Source organism: Ovis canadensis, chromosome 11 (genome assembly GCF_042477335.2).
Source record: "Ovis canadensis isolate MfBH-ARS-UI-01 breed Bighorn chromosome 11, ARS-UI_OviCan_v2, whole genome shotgun sequence".
Taxonomy (NCBI): Eukaryota; Metazoa; Chordata; class Mammalia; order Artiodactyla; family Bovidae; genus Ovis; species Ovis canadensis.
In genome coordinates, this window is record NC_091255.1 from 60,306,616 (window position 1) to 60,333,991 (window position 27,376).

General features: G+C 43.6%; 1 protein-coding gene across 4 annotated transcripts in view; it reads right to left on the reverse strand.

The window, feature by feature from the left end:
* Positions 1-361: 361 nt before the first annotated feature.
* Positions 362-27,376, reverse strand: part of RNF213 (ring finger protein 213) — a 122,416-nt gene continuing 95,401 nt past the window's right edge. For all 4 annotated transcript variants that reach the window (XM_069541971.1, XM_069541970.1, XM_069541972.1 and 1 more), the window contains 24 exons: positions 26,652-26,821; positions 26,467-26,566; positions 23,015-23,126; positions 22,207-22,420; positions 21,771-21,961; positions 20,695-20,817; positions 19,795-19,905; positions 18,617-18,856; positions 18,207-18,288; positions 17,350-17,384; positions 15,470-15,564; positions 13,344-13,503; positions 11,847-12,015; positions 10,326-10,417; positions 9,604-9,855; positions 8,328-8,460; positions 7,935-8,018; positions 7,349-7,529; positions 6,870-7,071; positions 5,756-5,833; positions 4,697-4,891; positions 4,178-4,267; positions 3,906-4,084; positions 362-2,335 (listed from right to left, as the gene is read on the reverse strand). In XM_069541971.1, the coding sequence (XP_069398072.1) occupies positions 2,182-2,335; positions 3,906-4,084; positions 4,178-4,267; positions 4,697-4,891; positions 5,756-5,833; positions 6,870-7,071; positions 7,349-7,529; positions 7,935-8,018; positions 8,328-8,460; positions 9,604-9,855; positions 10,326-10,417; positions 11,847-12,015; positions 13,344-13,503; positions 15,470-15,564; positions 17,350-17,384; positions 18,207-18,288; positions 18,617-18,856; positions 19,795-19,905; positions 20,695-20,817; positions 21,771-21,961; positions 22,207-22,420; positions 23,015-23,126; positions 26,467-26,566; positions 26,652-26,821 (3,442 nt within the window). In that variant the 3' untranslated portion in view covers positions 362-2,181. The remainder of the gene's footprint in view (positions 2,336-3,905; positions 4,085-4,177; positions 4,268-4,696; positions 4,892-5,755; positions 5,834-6,869; positions 7,072-7,348; positions 7,530-7,934; positions 8,019-8,327; positions 8,461-9,603; positions 9,856-10,325; positions 10,418-11,846; positions 12,016-13,343; positions 13,504-15,469; positions 15,565-17,349; positions 17,385-18,206; positions 18,289-18,616; positions 18,857-19,794; positions 19,906-20,694; positions 20,818-21,770; positions 21,962-22,206; positions 22,421-23,014; positions 23,127-26,466; positions 26,567-26,651; positions 26,822-27,376) is intronic.

A 27,376-nucleotide genomic window follows, 5' to 3' on the forward strand; every position in this document is an offset into this window, starting at 1 on the left:
CTTATTGTTTCTCTCTCAAGTGTCTTTACTTCCTTTTCTCAAGGAGCTGCTTCCCCAAACCACAATCCAGCTCCCTGCCAGTCAGCTCTTGCTCCTCATTGGCTGGAGCTGTGCTATCCTCCCGGAAAATCCTGTTAGGCAGGGAATGAGAGGGCAGCCTTCTAGGGTGAAGCTTTGGCCCCTGAGCCTGGAAACCAGGGAGCAGTGTGAAACTCCACCTCAGCTTTGCTGTCATTTTGTCCAGAGGAAGTTTACCCTGTTACATTCTAAACCAGCGTGCATGTTTTCTGTCCAGAACCTTCCACGTTTTGGACACCCCTGAAAGGACATTTCCACAAACACATGGAACCATTCTCCAAAGTCTCTTCCCCAGAGAGGATTCTTTAGCAAATTTATTGAAACAGGTATGACAAGTATAACAAAATTTACATCTGCCTGGGTTAGACCAGTATATTTCCGTACAAACAACAAGATAGTGTTAGCTAATGACAGTTAACACCTTGAAAGCATAACATACAAAGCAACATATCTTCATCACACACTCCCCTAAAAAAAAAAAACCCTTCATAACAGCAGGGAAAAAATTCTCCCCTGCCCCCCAAAGGAGGTCTTCACAGGCTGGCCAGCTCCATCCCAATTCTGAGATGTCAAAGGAATTCCAAGTGCAAACTGAAATGATGAACAAGCAACTCCCTTACTCCCACATCCATTAAACACACAATCTAGGAAAAGGATGTCCTCGCGGAGTGCCTTTGCATAGAATTATTAGATAAACATAGGTTACTATATTACAAGTGGATATGGTACGAGATCCTGGGTCCCGGTGCTCCGCTTCCTCAACCACAGTGAAGAGAAACTAAAATAATGAAATTGGAGCACAGATTGTTCTACAGCTCCCTCCAGTGGCGCTGAAGGGCCTACGTTGTCCTTGGCAAGCATTTTCTATTTTTGTAGCTCTCACCATTCTGTAGGCCCAATTTCAAGTTGATTGAGTCATCATCTTATTCAGAATGTGTGTGAAAGACATTTACCTCTGACTTGTAAACAACTGCTGTCTCAGGGCTAACAGGTGCCGAGCTACCCAGGAACAGGAATTAGTCCAGAGAGGTCAGAAGCACCAGGTAGATTTTGAAAAAACGACACAAGACTTACAGTGAGAATAGCGGCACAAGATTGGGGTGCGTTACTGTTCTCTTTTTCCTTTATCAGAAACTTGCCTGGTTGTATCTTCTGAGTCCGTTTCTGTGCCTTGACTGAGACCCAAAGAAAGGACCAGGTAGTCATACACTTGGGAAAATCAAGATCACGCTAAAAACTTATGTTTTATTTAGCAGAATCCTACAGAAGCAAAAACTTCCCCCAGAAATGCCAGAACCAGGCCTTTGATCCAACTTTACACTGATCAACTTTCACTTGGAATTTACTAGAATACTAGAACTGGCAGGAAACCTGGACTTCAGTCCCGTCATTTTGTAGATGTGGAAACTAAGTCACTAAGAGTGTCCTTGACTCTTGGCCCAGTGCTCTTCACAATGAAAGCTTCGGGGCTCTGACCCTTGACATTTGGCAGTGAATCATTTGTGGGCATGGGTGAGGGCTGGCTAGTTTGGCATCAAGGCACTCGCAGAATGGCCTGACTTGTATTTGTATCTTCCTGGAGACCTAGAAGTATTTGTACAATTCTCTGAATTTAAAGGAATGGAAGAAGGAAGAAAACCAGATTCTCTTTTGTGACTGCAGAATAAACTAGGAAAGAAGGCAAAAATTAATAACCTGATTTTCTGTCCCTCTCAGCATGCAGTCGTCTGAGGAAGAAGGGCCTGGTGTGCTGGGTGCGTGCATGGTAAGAGACTAGGACACCTGGGGCACAGGTTTGTATGTGTGAAGCTGAGAAGCTATTTTTGGTCTCTCCTGGTCTTTCCTAGAGGATGGTGCTTTATTCTAGTTCCATGTAAGCTTCAGTTCTCACCTCCCAATGAATGGTATTCAGAATATGAGGAGATAAGTTTCTGAATATACACATGTTCCTGAAACAGCTTGGCTCTCAAGAATCTGTTAGCCAGCACAGCACATCTTGGTCTCAAATTTAGTGCTGTGGCCACAGCTTTCCTTCTAAGCACCCACCGGTGAGGAGGGAAGAGCCTTCTCTCCCCAAGTCCCCTGTAGAGACAGGAGATAATTCTATCTCATTTGTCGATTCCGTTTCAGTTCAGCAGCCATTTTCCACACAGCGACACAACTGGAAAGCAGTATCTCTTCTGGGAACTGAGATTCCATTTCAGGAGGAATTTCACTGTCTTTAGTCTCCATGTAACTCACCAGTGTATCTCTCAGGCTGAAAAACCAAGGAACAACAGACAGCGTCAAATAGTCATGTGACATAAGGAGTCATGTGATCACTGGTCAGTTTTTGAGGTCATCACAGGACTAAAGTGCTCATTAAGGTCGGTAATACTGAGAGTTAGTTTAAAGACAACTAACTGCTGGCTCAGTGGTTAAGAATCTGCCTACAATGCAAGAGACCTGGGTTCAATCCCTGGGTTGGGAAGATCCCCTGAGAAGGGGATGGCAACCCACTCCAGTATTCTTGCCTGGAGAATTCCATGGACAGAGGAGCCTGGTGGGCCACAGTCCGTGGGGTCGCACAGAGTCGGACGCGACTGAGCGCGTGCAGCTAAGCCGCTGAGTCACTGGCCTGGCGCTGGAATCCTGGCTTCAGGGCTCCAGTGCATCCCTGGTGCCCCCACCCTGGAGTGCCCATACTCTACAGGAAGGAGCTCCCCTTGATAAGGGCCCAGCCAGATGGTTCTAAGCACTCTAGTAATACGTCTGCTATACAAAAAATAAAGCCTCACCATTCAAATAAAGCTTCTAGCCCAGTTCATGATTTGTTTAACAAAGATCATAAATTCTCTAGGAAGAGATATTCTTTCCCTACACTAAAAAGTCCGGGATAGTAAAGATCTCTTAAATAAGTTCAGAGAATACAAATGTAAATAGGCATATGCTACATAGCATAATGGAGGAAAATGGCAATTATGAAGCCCTATGTCAATGAGGAAAACTGGAGTTTATCTATTTAGAAAAACAATAAAGTGAAAATCCCTTCCTCAGACCCCACATTAAAGCACAAGGAAAAAACATGGGAGAATATTTTATAACCTTGGGACAGGACCCTTGGAGGTATATTTTCCTAGAGTCCTCATAGGAAAATTCTCTCAGATTTGGCTTCATAAAATTAAAGACTGAGATAGAACATTTGTAACATACCAGATAAAATATTAAGAAAAATACAAATAGTCCAAAAGAAAAATAATCAAGAGGCAGTTTGGAGGAAGATACACAAATAGCTGATAAATATTTTCAGCCTGACCAGTAAATGGGAAATGTAAGCAAAAATGAGACACCATTTTTGGGCCATTAGATTATTAAAAATATGAAAGATGGATAATATCCAGTGTTGAGTATTCTTTATACATTGGTGTAGCATTTTCTATCAAAGTTAAAATGCACATCTCCCTGACATAGGAGGACTACTACTCATAATGCGAATATATGACTTTTGCAATTGATAATGGTTAATCAGACTTTCCTGATGGCTCAGGGAACAATCTGCCTGCAATGCAGGAGATGCGGGTTCAGTCCCTGGGTCAGGAAGTGGGAAATGACAACCCACTCCAATAATCTTGCCTGGAGCATCCCATGGACAGAGGAGCCCGGCAGGCTATCATTCATGGGGTTGCCAAAAAGTTGGACACGACTTAGTGATTGAACAACAATGGTAAATCAGCAGGAAACCAAATTCTGCAGTAAGACAAGAACAATTTCCATGACTATGGAAAATCCTGGGAGACATGGCAGGATGTTGTATGTGTGCCTCGCTTGGCAGGCTTGCAAGCCCGTACCTCCACTCAGGGTTGAAACTCTCTGCAATCTTGGGGTTCTTTAGCTTCAAGATCATCATTTCATGAAGCTCCAGGAGGAAAGCATCCAGGCCAATCTGATTTAGGAAGGTGTTGAGCAGCTTAGCATTTTCAGGGCTGAGATCAGCTTTGTACCTTGGAATGATTTCCCCAAATGGCTCCTGGAATGAAATAAGAATAAATGATACATGGAAGCCTGGAAAGGGAATGTGTGGCTCCCTGAGTCCAGGTGGACAGGAAGAGGCCAAACTCACTTTTCCCAGGCGAAGTAGCTGTTCAGACTTGTGGGCAGAGAGGAACTGCCAGAGGGCGATGGTATGTTTTAACTGGCATCTGCTTAAGGCCTGAAAGAGAACAGAAGTCTTAAATATGAGGTCCTGTTTTCATTTGGCCCTGCACTGATTCCACCTCCTTCACTATGGAGGCCACCTCTGCTTCGTCCACTAATTTCCTGCCTCAACTCTGAAATGTCTCTGAAAGCCCTCTCCCACTGCAGCATATCAGGGTCCAGCAGCAGCACGCAGTCTGCGTGCACACCTCAGCAGACCCGTGCTTCCAAAATCTGTACATTCCGAGTACATCTCTGCATCTCCTGTCAAAGTGTTCTGTTTACACTGTAGACTGGCTGGGGAATGAGGTATTTTCGACTCTCCTCCTTTTCAAGGGCTGCCTAGACTGGTACTCTCTAGGGGGTGGTATCCCAGTAGGAAGTGGGGAGACGATAGAGGGGACAATGCTGATTTCCTTTGGAAGAGGCCAGACACGAGACCTACCTTTGAAACCAGTGAGGTCGGATCGCCCATCTTCAGCATGTCTTGGAGATACACATTTAAGTGCATGTCTGGATCCCCGCCAGCTGTGCTCAGAAACCCCAGTGTGACTTCTATGGCAGAGAGAGCTTCACAGGCATCACTGTATGACTGCAGTTGTCCTCTGATGGCAGTGATGGCCACATTGGGGAGGGGACGCTAGGAAGTCAAAAGCAGGATAGGGTCCACAGTTGGGGCATGCTGTGCACCGCTACCCTTTGAGAGTCTTATCTTCATCACTGCCAAGGCCACAGAATGGGACAGGCTCTCTAATAATAGCAGTAGTCTGCACTTGGTGCTTCTTAAGTGTAGCAATATTCAGGTATATTACAGAAAGAGAGATGAACTCGTTGAATGCTCAAATCAACTTTGTGAGGATATGAATATGGATACACACATACACAGATACACAGCCCCCACAAACTCGCACAACACACATAAATCAGAAAAGCAGGAATAAGTAAGTTCTCTGGACCCTTTGCCTCAGCATACACAGTCATGACATCATCTCTAAAATCTACAAGCACAAGATTTCAATCTGTTTATACAGAACAAGGAAACTTCTGCTGGGACTTCCCTGGTGGTCTGGTGGTGAAGAATCCTCCTTGCAATGCAGGGGATGCAGGCTTTACCCCTGGTTAGGGAACTAAGATCCCACATGCCTCGGAGCAACTAAGCCTGACTGCTGCGACTACTAACTGCGTACACTCAGGATCTCGTGTACCACAACTCGTGAGTCTGTGCGCCACAGTGGAAGTTCCCTCACGATATGGTGATGGTCCCGCATGCTGCAACTAAGACCCGAGGCAGCCAAAATAAATAAATAAAAAGATTTGTGAAAACTAAAAAAACTTCTGCTGATCCTGTGTGCCCTCTAGAAAAATCATGGGGCTCAGAACAGAGGGAGGCCCTGAAACTCTTTGGTGCTCATGGCAAATGCCCTGAGCGAGGGCGGAAGAGTCCTAACGTGGATGGAAACACTCTGGTAAGACAGAGGCACACGCAGATAAGGCTGATCATTACCTGTGGCATTTTGTTCTTGATGTCCATGAAGAGATGCTCATAGTTCCAGTCACGTCTGTATACCAGAGTGGGTAATCCCTAAAGTGAGAAAGAAAAAGATTGGAAATGGAATCCACTGTGGAGGTTTCCATCAGATGACAATATATGCCTGAGCTGAGACTCAACGGTAGTCCCAGGATTTCAGTGCATCACCCAGCAAAGCAGGCAGCTCCTTTTGCCTCATGATGTGTGTTTAACCCGTAATCTATGACACAATGAGGAGCCCAGCCTGTCCCCCATGGCCAAGCAGACACTGTCACATAGTATTCTGTGGCCCACAAACCACCAGTTGCGGGGACACCGTGCTGGCACACTGAGCACAGACTGTGAGCAAGGGGGCACTCAGCTGACAGAGCAGAATGAATGAAGGCTTGAGCTCGAACAGTTCACCGCCTAACTGCAGGCAGGGAGGAAGCATAAACAGGATAAAGTACCACACCTTTGACTGGACCTGGAAGCAACATGCACAGTGCAGGTAAAGCACAGAACTGCAGCCTGCATTCAGGGAAGAGAGAGTGATCCAGCCTGTGCGGTCATGGGATTCAATGCAGGGCAGTGGATGGCGAGATGCATTTCTGGATCTTAGAAATGTGGGCTAAAGAGCCTGGAGGCAGCGACTGGTTGGGAGCTACTGCAGCAGTGGAGCTTAAGGACAGATGCTTTGAACTAGAGCAGCGGGCTGGTTGGTGAAACGGAGGCGCCTGATGGTAGAGATGACAGACTGTGTTTGCAGACCAAAGGAAAAGGGGGAAAACAATGAGGTTCAGTGTGGGTGGCTGGTGTTGCCATTAACTACAGCAGAGAAGTCTGGACTAAGTTCATTGAGACCTGCAGTCACCCTTGGGGTACTGAGGTGTGGATTGGATGCATAGACGACTCTGCAGAGCCGTCGGCCCTGAATGCAGGTGTGGTCACAGATACTGGGAGTGTGGACGAAGGGTCCAGAGGATCCCTCATTCTGAAACTGCTGTGATCAAAGCCACAGTTGAGGCAACTTTTGCAAAACAGACACACAGACCACAGACATGTAGACCATGGACACATGGGCCACGTCAATACAGCAGGTCAGCCTTGCCTTGAGGGTCAGCCTAGGCTTGCCCTGAAGGAAGCGGCTGACGATCTGGCGCTGGATCTTCTCCAGGTCAAACTCCTGCAAGGTCTTCCCGCCCTGCTCCACATGGTACTGACAGTTGGAGAGAATCAGTGGAATCAGGTCGCGCTCCACTTCGTAGCTGATGACGTGCAGGTCGGCAATCTCGGAGGCATCGACGGAGTAGCTGGGGACAGACAGACAGAGCTTAGGGTCCCAGTGAGGTGCATGTGGCCTGTCTGTGCAGAGCCAGCTCCTGTCTGACTTTGCCTTAGGCTGTGCAGGTGAAGGGACCCACAAATCTGTGACACTTGTGAGCATAGCTGAAGGGGTTTCTGTTCAAGAAGGACCTGAAGCCTGGCTTGCTGTCTCTAGGTCTGGTGACCCTATTTCCCTGTTTGTTCCCCCCAGAAACGACTTCCTGCGCTGAAAGAGCGTCCCCTGCTGTCGGCTTGTGTGCTTACCTGTTGTCTTCCTTGGAGAACTTCTCTACCGCATAGACAATGTCATTGTGCAAGTTAATCAAGTAGCTGACTAAGGCGGTGGAGCAGAGGCCCCGGCCCTGGCGGCGAGGCAGGATGACTTCCAAGTCAGTGTCCAGATCCAGGTCGGAGCTGCAGTAGTCTTTAGGGAGCTTGATCTCACCTTTAAACGACAGAGGGGCAGTCACCTCCCTGCTGTTTCTTTCACAGCCTCAGGACTGGGAGCCCACCACGGTGGGAAGGTGGGCAACGCAGAAGCCCCCTCAACAGAACAGAGCTGGGAACCAAGAGTGCGTCTGTCTCCCATGTCTCTTTTATGTGCTGACAAGTTTCAGATAGTCTCAGCTCCTTTTTGATACCGAATTTAGACTCAAGGGGACTGAGGGGTTGCTCTTTCTGAAATGTTATGCACTCCTCTCAGACACCCTCACCAAGAGTCCACAGATCCAGCATTAGAGACACACAGCATGGTGCTGTGCACGCACGAACAGGCAGAGTTAGGCTGGAGAGAACAGGCCTTCAGAGAGGTGCTCCTGTAATGTTTAGTATTAAAGAGGATTTCACTTACCATTGGTCTCCAGTGATCGCCTCAGCTTGTTCCATGTTGACAGAAAGATAGTGATTCTACTGCAGGCTAACTTCTTCAGCCCATCTAGCAAACAAAACACTTTTTAAGAACTCCAAGATAACACCTACTCCCATCTAGGCCAAACCAACAGAATTACATGCTCTTTGACCCCCATCTTCATATCATCACCAACACACTCTAAATGTTGTTTAAACTAAAGCTGAGTTTGAGGAACCAGAGAGAGAGAGGGAGATTCTGGACTGCTATAGCAAAAGCCTCTAATATGTCCCAGGCACTCACAGAACCCACTGCTTCATGCTGCAAGCTTAGGGTACAGAACACACATTAGCCTTGAACTGGTAGTCCTGATGCTCTGTGGGAGCAGAGCCTTACCTGAATCGTGACTGCTAATGAAACTTTGGATGGATCTGTATTCAGCTTCCGAAACATTCTGGAATCGTTTCACTAGATTCCTTTGCAGGGCCAAAATCTCGGGCAAGAATTTCACCAGTCTCAGCTCTGCCTCCTAGAGAAGGGACGACCACCAGGAACACTTTTTAATGTACCTAGATCATGTTCCTGGGAAACAAGACTTTGGGGCTGGCTCAGGCCATGTATTTGTAGTTTAACACAGTCAATGTGCCATTTTACATAACACATAGTGCTTGAGAATGGTGAAAGGCAACTACCTTTCACTTCCTTCAGCAAGCACTGCTTACAATGTGTTGGCCAGTGTTCTACACTCTAAGGGTCGAGAAGCAAAACTGTAGGGCCGACACAGCAAATGTGTTTGGCCAGAAGCTGATGAAAGAAAACAGCCTCTTGGGCCCATGTGTTGGGCTGGGTGTGGAGAGGCACTGCTGAGAGCAAGAAGACGAAGCATGTAAGGCAATGATGCTTAGAGATGATCCAGTGTCATTCTGAAGACCTAGGGCCTTAGCTTCTTCGTGTAACGGACCTGCCTGAGCACACCAGTGACAGATCACAGTGTTATTACGATGGCCTTCCCACCGGGAATCCATTTTCATTAACTGAACCACCAAAATTTCTGCATCATCTTACTTCTTCCTAGACTGCAAATACTGGTGCATGGAGGGAATGATTAGAAAATGTGTTTTAGAAAATAAAAATTCAAATGGATTAAAGTTAGGAAGAGGGTGTAATTCTGGCTCTAAAAGGTATGATGCCCATGTTACAGCTCTGCTCCCCTCCAATCCTATCACCACCCTCCCTCTGAATGGTTTAGAAGATTTTTTGTTTGATTTCAGTTATGCATTCTCAACTAACGTTTTTTCATTCAATAGACACTCATTGGTGACTAACTGCTTCAGGCACTGGGGGGATGAAGTTGAACAGATAAAGGAAAGATTTTATTCTATTCTTTCTTGCTGAGGGATTGGGAGAAACCCTCCTGGCCAAGTACTTTACAGATTCCTATGAATTCCAACGCATGTATATATTTCACCTGTGACTTTATGCTTCAACTGACTTGTACAAATGGATGTGTTTGGAGATCTCTATCCCTGAGTCTTCTGCCAGAGACATTTTATTCAAAAATCAAAGTAGTTTAATGGCTGTCCCACCCTCAGGACTGATCAGACTAAATGAGAGCAGGGCCTTCACATCTCCAGGGGATATGTAAGTCTCGGTCACAGCGAAGCATCCTCACCTTCTGCAGAAACTTCCAGAGGATGGGCACTGATTCTTTGCCGTTCTTTTGCTCCACAATGTGCTGGAGGTACTCAATGGTGATCCTTTTCCTGCAGCTCCACATCTTAGAGCAGTGAACCATGCTATTCTTGGGCAGGCGGGGCAGGAAGGTCACTGGGTCACCATACACGATTTTGGCCACAGGGTTGGAGCTGATGCGCTCATCTTGGCTGATCTGAGCATTCACTGCCAGGAGGGTTTTATCTAGATGCTAGGTGAGGAAGCGACATGGGATCTGGAAGTGAGATGCTAGGTTTTTGTCTCCTCAAACAGAATAAGTCTCAGACATCTATATTTTATTACCATTATTTTAAATACTTGCTGATTTATATTTCCCAATGGGCTTAGTTACTCTCAGTAACATTCTTATCTGGCAGGGTTTATTTCTCTGACTCGTTTGCACATTCTGCTATAAAAAGTAGTTGAGAGAAAATGACTGCCTGCACTTTCTGGATTCCCAGTAATTCCTTAGTTTGATATACCAGCCCGCCTCGGGAGGGGACAGGATAGGGGGAGGGGCAACAGGAGTGTGGGGTGACCAAATAGAGAACACCTAAATCTGTGACTTAGCCTAGGTTTTCTTTCTCCAAGGGAAACTTGCAGAAGGGACAACAGACTGAGGGCTCAGCAGAGGCCACAGAAACCCCTTCCCGCACTTTCCCATAGCTACTCACCACTTACCTCTAGTTCATGCAGAATAATAGTCTCAACAAGCTTTTCCCACCTGTTCCTCTCTTCTCTGGTTGACAATTCTGCAACAAAATTGAAAGACCCTACAAAGAAAAATGTGTATGTTACCCAAGAAACAAAAACCACAGCATTCTACATAAAACACTGAAGAAATGTTTAATTGAAATAATGCTCCTTTTGGGAGCAGGGGTGGATATATTTTCCTAAAGTAACCTGAGCATTTAAAAATATTTCTGGCTGCTACCACCAAACTCATGATCTTTGTGAAGGTACTTCAAACTCTAAAATCTCTAACCCATGTAATTATCACCTTAAAGCCATTCTGAACAAAATTACTGAAAGGACAATACTTTGAATCAGAAGCCCAGGGGCAAAATAACAGTGACTAGTGGTACCACAGGTCTCAACTGCTGCCACCTCGGCTTGAAGACGGAGGCAGGACCCTGTGGGTGCATTTGATACAGAATGCCAGAGAAACTGTCAGTGTGCTTCTAGAATTTGGTCACTTTGTCAGTGTGATACTTGCTGAGCTTACCTAGTGTGAAACCACTCCAGAATGAGAAACTTAAAATCAGGTTTTGCTAAGCGGAAAATATACACGGATGCTGAGTGAGTGAAAGTCACTCAGTTGTGTCCGACTCATTGCGATCCCATGGACTCTACAGTCCATGGAATTCTCCAGGCCAGACTACTGGAGTGGGCAGCCTTTCCCTTCTCCAGGGGATCTTCCCAACCCAGGGATTGAACCTAGGTCTCCTGCATTGCAGGCGGACTCTTTACCAGCTGAGCCACAGGGAAGCCTACACGGATGTTGATTTCTGGCAAAAAAAGCTCCTGAAGTGAGAATGGATTTTTCTTGTCATGTGGCAGAACTTTTTATTGTTATTGTTCTTTTAAATAACATTGTCATTAGAGTGATAATTTTAAAAGATTTTTGCAGATAACCTAAAAGAAAACTGTTCTTCCACCACTCGGAGACAACCTTCTTACTAACTTGTCTTATAGACCTTTTCTTTCTGTGTGGACTTTAAATTTTAAACTAGAAAATGAGCTTAACAGTTGTTAGCCTACTTTTACATGTAACAAATTGTGGATGCATATACATATTGAGTCAGTCCAAGAATGCAGTATCATTTTAGGAAAAGAAGATGCTCCCCCTGCCCCATAAAACAAAACAAAGCAGATCTCCAATAGAAAGAGACCAAGTTCCAAGCGCTTATCAAACATTAGTCTCTTTGATGTTTCTTTAATGCACGTCGCTTCTTTTGGATGCCCTGTGTTCCCCATGCAGTGGCTGAACTACATCCAAGGCTGACTTTTGAAACTAAAGCCTCCCAAATACACTCGCACCAGCAGGGAGTCAATGGAAAGGCCAGGCAGGTCCTTCCCTCCCCGACTCTCTGGAAAGTGCCCGTCTTCCTGCTTCGCCCTCATCTCCTTCTGGGGTCAAGGAGTGCCCTGCTTCCTCTCCTGGCTGTGCCCCACCCCCTGGCCCCATGCCCAGCTCCTCACTGTGGCCCTGCTCTCGGAGAAGGCGGCACAGGACGAGGTGCACCACGCTGGCGGTCTCGTCCGCGCTCCTCCCCAGCGTGTTCTTTAGCTGCTCCAGGTCTCTCTGGATGTGTTGCTGCAGAAACCCTTTAGGATCCCACACCAGAGGTTTGATGATGTTCATCAAATCCTGTGGGGGCAAGGGGACAAATCGTCAAGCAAGGTCTTGTTTGTGGAGGGGATGGCAATTCAGGAGAGGTCAGGAGGGGTGAAGAGCCAGTTCCGAGCCAGAGGACAGTCTCTAGGAGGGATGTCAGCGTGATTCAAACAGTAGAGGCGACAGAAAACTGAGGAGCAGAAATGAATGTGGTCTGAAAACGACTGCCTTCTATATCGTCAATGTGAAATAAGAACTTTAAAAACTTAAACTTTTTGCTCTCATGGTTAATTAACTTAGATAAAATGCAACATGCTATTTCTTTCCTTCTCAGAGTTACAGCAAAGATACAGGTAAAATCACGGTTATTTTAGCCTCTCCATTCCCAGTGTGGACTGGAGACACAGAGCTAGTCAGTAAAAACTGACTTTACATAATGTGAAAAGTAGTTCCGCTTACCACCATAGGCCGCAGTGGGAAAAATTAGGATATGTGAATTTTGCATTATGTTCTGCGTTAGGTAACAATGACTTACTCAAAATCCACAGGGGGTGGCTAGGTCTTTTAATTTTATTTTTTTCAACTACTAAAAATGATTTATTAAATTTTTTTCATGATTTACTAAAATTTAAAAGTCAACGTACAAATTAGAAGAATGACAAAAATTCAGACTAAAATGGTTTAAATAATACTAAATTTTTAATTTCAATTTTTATTTTAATTAAGCCTTTAAAAATATTTTTATATAAAATTGTAATTCTAATATTTGATATCCATCTAATTGTCAAAGAATTGGTATCAGGCTTCAACATGTTTCATCTAGACCTATATGCACAAATGTAGGTTAATATGATTTGTTTTATATGGTAAAGCAGTCTTCATTTGTTACTATTGCCAATACAATTACTAACTCATGAGAACCCTGGGAATCACAAATTGGAACTTCAAAGAGGAGTAAGAAAATAGTTCCTCGTTTCTACTGGGAAAGGAGACTTAGTTATCAGAGAAGCAATACATTCACACTCTCTGAAAGGAAGCAGTAGACAAATGCATTGATCTGTCTTTCCCCTTATCCAAGTACTTGTGCATTCAGATCTTCCCCTACTTCCTAAATAGTTTCTGCTTCTGATGTCAGTAAGGGCACAACACATAAACCTCTCAGCATGCAAACACAGGAAGCAGTCTTGTGTTTCAAGGGGCAAAATCAGAGAACTGGAGCAGAACAGGGTTAGCCACAGTGCAACCAAGCAGGACCCCGCAGGGCCTTCCCAGGAACCGGGTAGGGTTTTTTAGATGAAAGGATTCACTATGAAAAAACTACCATAGAAACTAGTACGTGATTGGGCAGTACCATGCTCTACCTGGGGACTCTGGGTGGCTCCCAGAAGCATAGCCAGATGAGTGAGTAGCCGGATGAGAAGGAAGACCACTGGGGACATCTGTCGGTCAGATACCACGGGCACACCTCTGGGTGGTGGGTTTCCCAGCACATGGCCAGTTTGAGTTCTGTCCGTGGTATCACTGGAAAGGACGAGAGATGACAGGGTGAAGGCTGAAGAAGACCGTTTCTTCTGGCTCTGGGGGCACACTTCAGAGTCTCAGGACCGAGAGACCGGGTCACGGTTTTGAAGAAAATGATGCTGAAAGTTACTGATTGTAATAAACCTAGACCAGTTTTCCGAGTCTTTTTCTTTATAGACAGGCCCTTCTGGCTAACCAGAAGCCCACAACAGTGTAAAGTGGCTGTTTGTGAGACTAGTTGGGGGGAAGAGGGGCAATATAATAGTAGGGGGTTTGAGGTACAAACTATTATGTATAAAATAAGCTATAAGGATATATTGTACAACATGGGCAATATATCCAATATTTTATAACTATAAATGGAATATAGCCTTTAAAATCATGAATTACAATATTGTACACCTGTAACTTATATAGTATTGTACATCAACTTCAGTAAAAAAAAAAAAAATAACAAGCTTTTCTGATAAGCAGCCCTGAGATGACCTCTATAAATGGCTCATCATTCACTTGACCCAGAAAACCCCACAAAATCATGCAAATCAAGATTCACTTTAAGAACATTGGTGAAACCTCTCCGGCCATTGAGGGGATGCATAGCCGAAAAGCCACCAGCTATCAGGAGGATGTCGCTTTACAGAAGCAGTGTGCGCCATCCCACTGTTACAGTGGTGGAGCTGGTCGGTGTGCACAGGACAAACACGGGCTGAAGGCAGGGTCGGCGGCCCGAAAACAGTGCAGAATTTTTACTGCACATGCTCAAAAATGCAGAAAGTGATGCTGAACTGAAGGACTTAGATGTAGATTATCTTGCTTATTGAGCACAGCCAGGTGAACAAAACCCCAAAATGCGGCACAGGACTTACAGAGCTCAGGGTTGGATCAACCCCTCCATGAGCTCTCCCTGCCACACTGAGATGATCCTTTCTGAAAAAGAACAGACTGTTCCTAAACCAGAAGAGGAGGTTGCACAGAAGAAAAAGATATCCCAGAAGAAACTGAAGGAACAAAAACTTGAGGTACGGGAATAAATGCTACAAAAAATAAATGCAAATAAATAATAATAATGAAATAAAATCATTATCAAAACAAAACTGGCTGTTTGTGCTATTCCTGGGGCCATATGTCAGGATGGTGCTCTGGACCTGCTTCTTGCCCTGAATCAGTGGGGGAGTGGCAGGCAGGCAAAGGACAGAGTCTGGAGTAGCTGACATTAACATGGAAGTATATACACACCAGTCTCCTTTTCCCACATAAAAACTAGGATCCAATCTCTGCAAAGGATTTGGCATCACACCCAGATGGGAGGTGCAGTGTGATGGCTATGTTCAGCTGAAATGATACTGGAGATTCTAGGACATTCTAATAGTTTATGGAGATAACAGGTTAGAATATTTTACACTGTAACAGCACCAAAATAGCTAGACTATAAGATCAATGTAGAGAGGTCACACCTCCTATTAAGGGAGCATTTACAACCACATTTGTCTAATGAGCAAGTGTGGGATTATGAGATCCGGTTTTTAGCTGGATTCTGAAGTATTTGATAAGATTGACTAGGTCTCCTCTGTTTTTCTCAAAAAAAAAAAAAAAAAGGTAAGCTAAGAGTTTGTAAGTGACAGACTTAAACTTCCTTCTGAATTTGGTCACCCTGTTTATGCCAAGCAATTTCTACAGGGGTTGTAACCAAGGTGCAACTGGAAGATATTTGAATTAAAAAGTATTAATATTAATAAGTACTAAGGTATGGTCTATTTTTGCATTAAAAGCCCAGTTAGCCAGTGACAGATCAAATGCCTCACTACTGAATGACCACAGAGACCTTGGCGTTGATATCCAACATGACCCAGATCCAAATGTACTATTGTAATTGATAATATATTTAGTATTGATTTATCAGCTGGAATAGAAACAGCTGCAAAGCACATGGTTTGATTATTTAGCATGGAAATAGAAAATTACATACTTGATAACATGAAATCCCTTCTCTGGTTTGTGATTAATCCCTCCAATTGGAGCACGACAGTCAATACAAAGGCTCTTTACCATCGGCATGCCACACTAGGAGAAACACAAATGTGACCCCAGATCAGTTTGGACAAATCTCAAAGTATGAGCACATTCTTAGCACAGAAGGTAGTGGATGCCACTAGGACTGCTTCCTTCAGTGTATGTGTATGTCGGGTGGGGCTGCAGGAGCCTGGGAGACAGGGCAGGCGCTCCGTGCCAACTGTGTTGTGTGTGTGTGTGTTAGTCGCTCAGTCGTGTCCATCTCTTTGCAACCCCATGGACTATACCCACCAGGCTCCTCTGTCCAGGGGACTCTCCAGGCAAGAATACTGGAGTGGGTTGCCATTTCCTTCTTCAGCCAACTATGTTGTGTGTGGGAAAATTTAGACTTTTTACAAAATAGAAGCTATTAAGTTTTATTCCCAGTCACTTTATAGACAAATATACAAAACTCAATCTTTTTTTCACGTTCATCACTGTTTTCCATTCATTCTCCTATGGGTTTACTGCTTCATTATCTAACACCAGGAATACTACAGTAGCTTCCAAACTGATTTCCTTAAATGGCATTCCTTAACGCCATTTAGACTTTTTTATTTTTAAACAATGTCACCATATGATTTACTACTTCCAAAGGTTCATTTTTTGAAATCAGATTGTGTGCTACTGTAAATACACTAATAGTCTGTAACAAAACAAACCAGTCTCAGATTCCTGGACCACACAATTTCAGTACTGGGAGCAGTCTTAGGAAGAATCTATTTTAATCCCATTTCATGGACAATAAAGTCAGAAATATAAGGTGCAAAGCATGTATCCGGTTTATCCTCCATGCTGCTTATATACTGTATTAAATAACATTTGTCTGTTTCAATTCAATAGCCTGTTCTGAGCATGTATAGATGACACTATGAATGGCCCTGGCTAGATGCTTTGGGATTCAGACAAGAATAATACACGCATCTTCCCCTCACAGGCTTATCAGCCACTCATCTCCTTTTCCTACCCTTCGGTGTCTAGACACTGTCTCCTTGCTGGGCTAGTAATCCAGCCTACAGTCTAGTCAACACCTTGTCATCACATGAAGACCTATGTCACTGACTCTGTACTACAGTGGCCAGGAAGGACTGCCAGCATGGTCCCAGCCCTGCAGTTCTGTCTTTCAGGGAACCTTGAGCAACATCTGGAGGCAGTTTTATCTGTCACACTGGCAAGACAGGATACTACTGCCATCCGGTGAGTTGAGGCCAGAAATGCTTGTAAACCTGCAAGAATGCCCAGGCTGGCCCCACAATAAGGCCTTATGTCCACAGGGCTAAGGTCAAGAAACCCAGGCTGGAAAACCTTCATACCGTTTGGAGGTTTAGTCAGAATACCTAGTGAAAGTGAAAGTCAGTCATGTCTGACTCTTTGCAACCCCATGGACTGCAGTCCATGGAATTCTCCAGGCCAGAGTACTGGAGTGGGTAGCCCTTCCCTTTTCCAGGGGATCTTCCCAACCCAGGGATCAAACCCAGGTCTCCCGCATTGCAGGCAGATTCTTTACCAGCTGAGCCACAAGGGAAGCCCAAGAATACTGGAGAGGGTAGCCTATCCCTTCTCCAGCATGGCTTCTCAACCCAGGAATCGAACCGGGGTCTCCTGCATTGCAGGTGGATTCTTTACCAACTGAGCGATGAGGGAAGCCCCATAGAACCGCTGTCAAAATGAGTCTGTGTTCTCCCCAGAGGTCCAGTCTCTCCTTATCCTCCTCCCTCATGGGCCCCCTCCTCAGACCTGGAGGAGGAACACACATTTTGAACCTCCCCAAACCCTACCCCAAATACCAAGACTCACCTCTCCTACAGAGCACACGTGACCATTGGGACATGCTGTTGAAAGAACAGGACACATGATGGCTGGTGAGGCTTTGCCTAATGACCCACCATTAAAAGGAAAACCTAACTCCCTGCTTTCTGGTCTAACCAAATAATGACGTGGACTTGAAGTTCTAAGCATGTTACCAGAAATCTTAAACTCTGCTAGTTTACTGACAGATATTTGGCACATACCAGGAGCTCAAATTGTAGCATTGAAAAATAGTGTCTGCATTTAATTTCACAAAGCAAAGAGAAACTAGATTACAGGCTCATACGAGGGGTTATTTTTGGAGGCACAATGGATAGTATTTTATACCCTTCTATTTATTCTCTTTGATTTTTTCTTTTTGCTGTGAGCAGGTTTTATAACAACTTTAAAAACTACTTTAAAAAGATTATCTACTCAGGACAATGGTAAAATTTACATCAGTTCATGGGTTATATTTTTTCCTCCCTCAGTTCTATATTTCTAAAAGAACTATCTTTGGGTCAAAACCTTGGTTGAATTGTGAGCTGGCCCTAGACTGAGTTTCTGATGTGGTTCCCAGTGCCCCGTTCTCCCCCAAAGGGCATATTCCAGGACACAGAAGTGCATCCGAAAGGACCCTTTCCCTGTGACTAAGAAAAAGAATGATCTGGTTCATCCACAGTCAGCAGGTACCAATTCCCGCAAACTGTTCATGTTCTGCAAAGGCACCCATGGCAGGAGGAGGCAGGCACCTTGGACGCTTCAGGCACAAACCCACGTAGCCCCATTCTATACCAACATTTTCTGTAGTTTTAGGTTGCTATTCAAAGCCCAGGAGTGGGATTCCACCACAGGCCAGCACTTACTGTACCACTTGACTCCTTCCAGACCCTTCCAATTCCTAGCTTGAGGCAGCAAGTCTTCAGGCATTGTTGGAAGAAAGGCATTCTGAAAAGTCAAAAAAGCAGAGCTGGCTTTAGCTTAGTGAACACATCGACTGGCTGTCGCTGCTCAGCAAGAGGCCTTGAGTAAGAACGTGACCTTGATTTTCTCTCTTCTCGACCCCAAAAGCTCTCTATGAGGAACACAGAACAGCTCTCTATGAAATAACAAAGGGCAAGGCAAGGTTTTCACCACCACTGTGGACTAAAGCACCAAGTGAGAAAGAGGAAGATGGTGAACCTACAAGAGAAACAGATTCAACAGTGTCTGAGGTACCAGCAGGGTCTCTAAAGTTTTCCCTGTGAATGCAGAAGAAATCATATCCCAGTCTTACCACCATGAGGTGTGGGAAGAAGGCCAAATTCTTCAGGGGTCCTAAGACTTGGCTTCGTCCACAGAGAAGGACGGTTGCAGCATGAACAGCCATTTCTATTACTGTCCCTTCCAGGTTGCTGACCCCAGGACCTGTCCTCAGCAGGGGTAGTTCATTATTCACAAGGGACATTGCAAAAGCTCTGATATCAGGAGACAAGGTGTTGCTTTTCTCAATGAATTTCTTCATAGCCTCACATTGCTGACAGGAAAAAAAATACATCAAATAAAAATATTATATGAATAGCAGGAGAAAAACCAAAGGTTTTCTCTTATGTTAGTCATGCTTTTTGATACCAAAAACTTATCAAATATCTGCTTAAGAGGAATTCTCCGGTGGTCCAGTGTTAGGACTATCACTTTCACCGCCGAGGACCCGAGGTTCAATCCCTAGTTGGGAAACTGAGACCCCTCAAGACACAGGGCGCAGCCATAAATAAATAAATAAACAAATAAAGTTAGTTGCATTAAAAAGGTTTTAAAATCGACGTTACAATGGCTAAATGACTACTGCCGGAAGGGGAATTATCCAGAGAAATCTCTACAAACACAGAAACCACATATGCAAGCACTAGTTTTGATAATTCTGTTTTTGAAAACATTATTAAGATATTTTTAAGACAACTTTATTTTTGTTTATTTATTTTAAATTTATTTGGCTTCAGTGGGTTTTAGTTGTGGCATGTGGGATCTAGTTCCCCGACCAGGGATTGAACCCAGGGCCCCTGCATTGGGAGTGCAGAGTCTTAGCCAGTGGACCACCAGGGAAGTCCATAAATCATTTTTTTGACTTTAGTTTTAATTGTTACTCTAAAAGCTTTGGGTGAAACAGAAAGTAGTTCCTCTTCATAAGAATGCTGAAAACCCCCATCCAAGATTTTTTAAAATTATGGGCATAATTGGTATACATGACTTTCTTTTTAAGTGAATATTTATTTATTTGGTGGCATCCAGTCTTCATTGTGATATGTGGGATCTATTTCCCTGACCAGAGATCAAACCTGGGCCCCTGCATTGGGAGCACGGAATCTTAGCCAGTGGACCACCAGGGCAATCCCGGTGTTTGTGAATTTTACCTCTATTCAAAAAGTCCGTTCAAATTGTGAGACTATGAACACAGCCCTGGAGGCTGATACTCACCTGTGGCTTAGGATGGAGGTCTGCATTGTGGGATCTGTACAAAGTGGTGACCTCTCTAAAAAGTGCTAACAGTAGGTAGACAGCCTCCTGAGTTGTGGAGCTCCTACAGGCCTGAAAAAGCAAGGACATCAAGTAATAATTTTAAAAATTATACAGTTATAGCTCAGGGCCAGAATCTCATGTGATCTGTATGTGAATAAAGAATGAGATCAGTACTAAAGCCTTGGAGAGGGTGAGGGAGCCTTTCCCAATACCATAGGCACCTGGAACCCTGCACCTCAGGACCATCTTCGAGAAAACAACTCTTCAAAAACATTCTCATATTAAACGCAATGTATATTTATTACATAGCTTACTGCAGAAGTAAAAGAGATCACTATCTGTTCTCTTTCTGACTAATTCCCTGGTCCCTTTCGGGAACTTTTGCTGAACTAAGATATTTATTTCCTCTTTTTCCAGCAAAGCACCAAGGTAAATAAGGACTCAGAAAGGAAATAAAAATGTAACAATTTAAAGATTGTATTTTTAAAAGCCTGCATCTATTAAAATAAACACGTGCATATGTCTCTACGGGAATTATGAGGTTTTGCTTCCTGTGCCACCGCATCTCAGAGCAGAGGAATCCTGGAGGAAGCGGCTTTTCAGGAGGGTCTCAAAGAAGGTAATGGACCTAAATGAATCAGAAAGGAGCTGCTGGTTGGCTCTCACAAACCCAGCAACCCAATCAACCACTGCCACTCGCCTGTTGCCAGGCGAGCTCACGAGGCCATGGACATAGGACTTCCAAGGCAGCCTGTCACCCTGTGGAGCTTCTTCCATTGCCTCATTTGACCCTAACAAGACAAGACTTGGGCTGTGAGGGGACACTGTGTACACAGAGCAGCCGCCAGCCTGGCCTACCTCCAGAGCAGTCTCAATAGCCAGGGGCTTGGATTCCAGAATGGCTTTGGCCACTGCATCCCGGACAGCCTTGTAGTCATTCCCATGCACCAGATACCGGTCCATCTGGCCTGGATGATCCCTCTGCAACTCCAAGAACACAGGGGTTAACCACGGTGGGTACAGTGTGGGAAATATTGAGCAAAGAACCTTCTTGATAGGTAAAGGAACCAGGCAATCACTGAAGGTTTAAGGGCAGTTGAACCAGGTTTCTGAGACAAACTGAGGCACAACAGCTCACTGCTGTTTGAGAAGCACCTCCTCCTCTCTGGATGAAGAGTGGGCAGAAATCTAAGGGAGGTGATACTGGAGCTGCTTTCCCTCTGCACTCAGAGGAGAGCACCAAAGGACTGACACGTCAGGCCTAAGTTCTGGTTGGGAGGAAAAAAAAGCCAGGATTTTTAATGCCATTTTTGTAACCCCAGTACAATAAAAATTCATTCATTTCTGGCACTGCTGCTGCTGCTGCTAAGTCACTTCAGTCGTGTCCGACTCTGTGCAACCCCATAGACGGAAGCCCACCAGGTTCCCCTGTCCCTGGGATTCTCCAGGCAAGAACACTGGAGTGGGCTGCCATTTCCTTCTCCACTAGGAAAGGACAACTAAGCAGTCCTGAAGCCAAAATGACTGCAACTCTGTCATCCTTAGTCCTTTCCTGTCTTGCCTGCTGAGGATAAAAAGTGCTTATTTTACAGGATGAATGACTTTTAATTTGCTAAAAGCCGAAGCCACAGAATCATTCTTTTGCTTTTCCTGTGTTGAATTCAATCAGAAGTGATGCCTACATATGCTTTGCAGATAGATAACAAACCAGAAACACACATAGACACACCTTTCCCCTAGGCAGATAACCTCGATAACAAGCTGCGTCAATTGAAACCCAGAGACAGAGGGCCAGACCAGACCAGATGCAAGCATTTTCTGGGATGGATGTGGGAGAAGGTCAGGGAGGAATGGAGGAGCAGCAGCCCGCTTCCAGGGGTGGATGGGACAGGGGAGCTGAGACAGCACTGGGGCTGCCGGACTGCTCTTCTCACCTGCTGTGCGATGACTTCCTTAGGAAACACCCAGTGGGCTGGATGGCCCTCTTTGGAGAGGCTCTGCACAAACTCCATCCCCTGCTGGCTGGTGAGCTTCCTCACCAGGTACACTCGGTACCAGTCATTCTGGACCCGGGCACAGAAGCGCTCCACCTGCTTCAGGTAGCGACGCTTCTCCTCCGCCATCTCTGCAGAGCCAATGAGAAAGGCCAATTGATGGCTGAGGGTACTTGTTAGTTAACTGTCTGGAACAGAGGCTAGTAAAAGCTCTGTGCCTACCCTTTGGGAATTCACACTGAGAGAACTAATCTAGAAGAAAGGGGCCATGGTACAAACCAGTATTATTCTGAGAACCAGCTTCCCACACTTGCTGAATTTCTAAATCATGGGGGCTCCCAGCCTGTGGTCAAGAAAGGTTGGGAAGAAGACCTGCCTGAGCCGTCCTGAAGCTCGGCGAGGATCTCAGATGCCTTGTCAAGACAGAGGCGGATGCGGGCCATCTCCTGCAGGTGTTCCACTGAGGCCTCACCAGCAGGCCATCGGCTGTATCCCACTCGGGGGTATGTTGTAAGGAATTGGCCTTCCTCTTGCAGGTATTTCAATTCATCCCTTATGAAGAAAGCATTATTCTTCTCATGTATTGAATCCTAGGGAACATAGAACCAGAAAGAAAGGATATTATTCTTTTTTATTTATAAGACCCCATCTTTGAAATTTCACCAGTGTGGTCATGGACAATGTAATAAGGATAAAGAACAGTGTTGTGGGTTTGAGTGGATATTTTTTGAATCATGAAAAACTAACAGCTCTTTTTATTTTTTATTTTAGGGACCAGAAGGAGGGAAAAGAATAAAAGCTATAATGAAAAAAAAATTTTTTTAACCTAATTTAAATTTTCATATGCATTGTAAGATTTTCGGAAGAAACAACAATATGAAGAGAATAAAAATTAGAAGCATTCACAACCTCAGCACCTGCAGAGAGGCATCATGAACTTTGGAGGCATATTCTTCAATGCCTTTTTCCCCCTCATGCACATGCTCATAATGCCAATATAGGCAATTTCTGAGGACAGAAGTAATGTTTCTGAAATATTTTTCCCCCTAAATGGAGTACAGCATCTGTAATGTCACCGCATAAATTATATTCCATAAATCTTCAGAAAAACACTATTCCATTGCATAAACCATGTGGTTCTGAGAGCCTGCAAAAGAAAAGTAGTGAGGTGATAGTCAGCTTACCTCCAGGCAGTTGCTAAAGAGCATGTACAGTTCGGTTTTATCTTCAGCCAGGAATGGTTTCTTTTCTAACTCGGACAAGTAAGTCTGAATATATTCTTTCACATCACAGAAGCTAGGAAAGGAGAAATATTATATATACCTGGTTAGCTAAGGTCTGGAAACCCATTTTGTCAAAACAAAGGTATGAAGTATCTATCTGCCTATTATTCATTTCCTGCTTCCTGTATAATTATATATATACACACGTACACAGCTAGGAAGATCCCCTGGAGAACAGAATGGCAACTCACTCCAGTATTCTTGCCTGGAGAATTCCATGGACAGAGGAGCCTGGCAGACTACAGTCCATGGGGTCACAAAGTGTTGGACACTACTGAGCAACTAACACTTCCACTTTCTCATGTACATGGATGTGTTTATATAGTTTATAACATGATTTTATGAAGAATATTTTAGCACCAACTTGGAGGAATAGAAAATTCCATATTTCAGATGGGCTTCCCAGGTGGTTCAGTGGTAAAGAATCTGCCTGCTAATGCAGGAGACTCGGGTTTGTTCCCTGGGTCAGGAAGATTCCCTGGAGGAAGAAATGGCAACCCACTCCAGTATTTTTGCCTGGAGAATCCCATGGACAGAGAAGCCTGGCAGGCTTTAGTCCATGGGATTGCAAAAGAGTCAGACATGACATAGTGACTATATAATAACAATTTTATATCAGCTGTTCTCAAATTTTTGGCTCCAGGACTCCTTAACAGACTTAAAAATTAATGAGAACCACAAAGAGCTTTTGCTTCTATTGGTTATATCTTTTGATATTTACAATAATAGAAATTAAAACTAAGAAAAATTGAAAATATATATCAATATTCATCATTTAAAATAACCATACTAATCACATATTAACATAAATAATATTTTTAAAAATCTTTTCCAAAACAAAATTTCATTAGTAAGAAGGGCATTGTTTTTCAATCCTATAAATCTTTTTAATGCCTAGCTTAACAGAAGTTCACTGGATTCTCAAATCTGCTTCTGCTTCTAGTTGGTTTCACTATATTATATGAGGAAAATCTGGTCTCACACATTATGTAGTTGGAAAAGGGAGAAATATTTTAGTAGTCTTTTCAGGTAAATATGGATACTCTTTTTTGATACTATACCAAAAATGATAGATGATAATTTCTAAAGATTAGTTTCAATGTGCAATCTGAAACCTTATCAATGCACTTTTCATAGTTAATTACATTAAAATCAAATAATCTGCCTTGCACATCAGACAGATTTCTTTTTGATCAATGCACAGTTCTGTGACATCAAGAATCAGTTACTTCATAAATACTGGTTCGCTGAGCTGTGCATAGTTGGCAAATGTTGACATTTTAATTCTATATTTTATAAAATCTTACATTCATTAATATCAACACCCATGTTATCAAAAAGTTTGTACATATTAGAAAGCCGACAGGCTCACAGTGGAGAATACAAGTTTTCCAACATTTTATTTTGTTTTTTAATTTAGCCATGCTGAGACTTGAAGGATCTTAATTACCTGACCAGGGACTGAACCTGGATCTTTGGCAATGAAAGCATGCAGTCCTAACCACTAGATCACCAGGGAATTCCTCCAAACCTTTAAATGTCTGCTTATAAACTTGAATTTTATAATCAGTAACTAAACCCTCAGTTTGTGACAGGCTCACCTCACTTTTTTTCAAGAAAATGCCCAGGTTTGAGCGTCATTTGTCAGTCATTCTTTCAAGTAAAAGCGGTATTTCACAAAAAGAGCAGCCAGATCAGGATGTAACTCAAAAACTGCAGGAGTGGTATTCCTTGAGACAACCTTGTACCTTGATGTGCTGCTGGAGGCTTTGTGTGTACCTCTCATTATAATGCAACATTAACAGTCATATCCTTAAGAGCGGGGATTTAGTAGAATTAATAATTTTTACAGCTTCATCAAGGATATTACATGAAACTGGCATTTTTAAAAATTACATGTGCACGGTGGGGACAGAAATAATGGCCACTACCAGGGTCTTTCTCACGCTAAGATGCTAGCAGCTTTATCTCTCATCACTTTAGTAACATCAGTGCAAACACCAACAAGTTGAAAAAGTCACATGCCATCTTAGTGTTATTTGCAGTCTGGTCAACACTGTCCCATGCACGGGTCTGCCCAGACAGCAGGTGCCTATATTTCCATAAAGAATGTAAGTCCAGTCTGATTCATTCTTAACATACAAAAGCACATGAACCACAAAAAGCAATGACAGAAGCAAGTAGTTTTCAACCCAGGGAATGACCATTCATATTTTTAAACTGTGTTTATGTCTCAAGATTTTTATTTCAAAATCAGTTCTGTAAATTTAACTCTAAATATTCCAGAACAAAGCATTTACCTTTGAGTGTAGTTTACACTCATATTAATGTGTCTATACTTTATGTCAAGAGATATACATGTCAATGACACTTTTCCTTTTCTCTAAGCAAGGAGATTCACATGAATACAGATTTCACACATTTCCCAAAATTAATGAAAATCACAGAACAGCAAGAGGCTCTTTTCATATCTCAAGGCAACCGTGTCTGTCTATATGCCTTAAGAGCCATTTTTGGGTATAGCAAGCAATGTATTTTAAGAGTATTTTATTTGAAAATCCTGTTTGAAAAGACTATTTCATAAATAGTGTGTGGTGGGGGGCAGTCACCAAAATAAAATGTCTGTAGACAAGGCTGCAGTGGATCCCTGTTTTAAACATAAATCTAATCTCTATCTTAAAGATTTCGGACATTTAAGTTAGAAGTAGTTGTGTTTGTTGGAACTTTTCTAATAGCATCTTGATTTTGCCATCACCTCAAGGTGAACTCTCTCAAGTTAGGACACAGGTTGAGAAACAGAGTATATTCCAAAAGAAATCTTCCGAATACAGATCAGCTTTCTAAGAATTTTTAAAAATAACATAATTCAACAAGCCTATTGAGCTGAGGTGCCATATGGGCTTCCCTGTTCATTTATAGAATCAGAGAACCTTAAGAGCAGAAGCAAAACTTAGACAACATCAAGAGCAAGGAGGCTGAGTGGAGATTCTAAGTCACAGTCCAAAAACCCACAAAACTTTGTAGCTGTGGAACTGAGATGAGACCTGCAGATTCCGGACTCCCAACTTCCTGCACCCACATGTCTCACAGCGCTCTGGCCCCTTCTCCCAAATCTGTCTTCTTCCTAAACATGTACTTATGGCCATACTGAACTCATGGCCAGCATGTGATATGCCAAGGATACAACGCATACAGATAAAGGAACCAGGGCGTCTCTTGCTAAAGAAGCTTTCCCAGATAGTGAGCTAGCTACCAGTTCTGCAAAGAATGCTTTGTGGCAAAGAAAAAAGAGGAGGAAAAAAAAAAAAGAAGTCAAGGTGTTTCCGAGGCAACTCCATGTTCGTGGTGCTCACCTGTATTTTAAAAGCAGTTTCAGTACCACTGAGCGGATCACGGGGGTCTTATCCACGACATCATCAAAAGGAGAAAGAGATTTTGTGTGTTCACGGTGTCCTAAAACCAGCAGGAGAAAGGTAGATCACTGTTCACATCAGACATAAAAAGTGAGATGAAGAACTGAATTTTTAACTCCACTCACGTTGGGGAGCCTCTCGAAGGAGCTCCTTCTCTACAAAGAGTAAGGATAGCAGGTCTTTGACTACTTCCTTCTGAGGTGGAGAATTGTCTTTGAAGCACATGGTAGTAACCAGGTCCACGAAGAAACTATTGCACATCTGCCGGAAGCGGGCATGTTTCTCAATGACCTCCCTTGGGAATGGTTAAAAACCATGGTTAAAAGTCTGATAAACTGTGTTCCAGAATCCCTCCCTACAGAGTGCTCTGGGATTTGGATAGCTTTTTTTTTTTTTTAAATTAAAAGATGCAAGTATCTCCTTATATTGATTAGAATCAGTCTCCAAAAACTGCAACAGATAGTACGCACACATGGCTCTTTTGAGAAAGACTTTGATCATTTGGACCATCTAGTAATAAATAGCCTTTATATCCCAAGAGTTTCTCAAAGCTCCCATCTACTGGACTTGTCTTGTGCCCCACTTTTAGAAGGCATGAGAAGGGAAGAAAACCAACCTCTTGGGCTATTTTAATCAGTGCCCTAAAGGCACTTAGTCAGACAAGAGCTGGCTTTAGCCTCAAATCATAGAACACGGATGGCATTTACACATCAAGAGGATAAGCCAGTTGCATCTAAATTCTTTGGGTACTTGTGAAGGCTTTAATTAGTTTACAAGTTTCTGGGTTTTTTCCTCTAATTTTTCAATCTCCTTCTTCTGTACACATGCATGTCTTGGGGAAAGGATAATT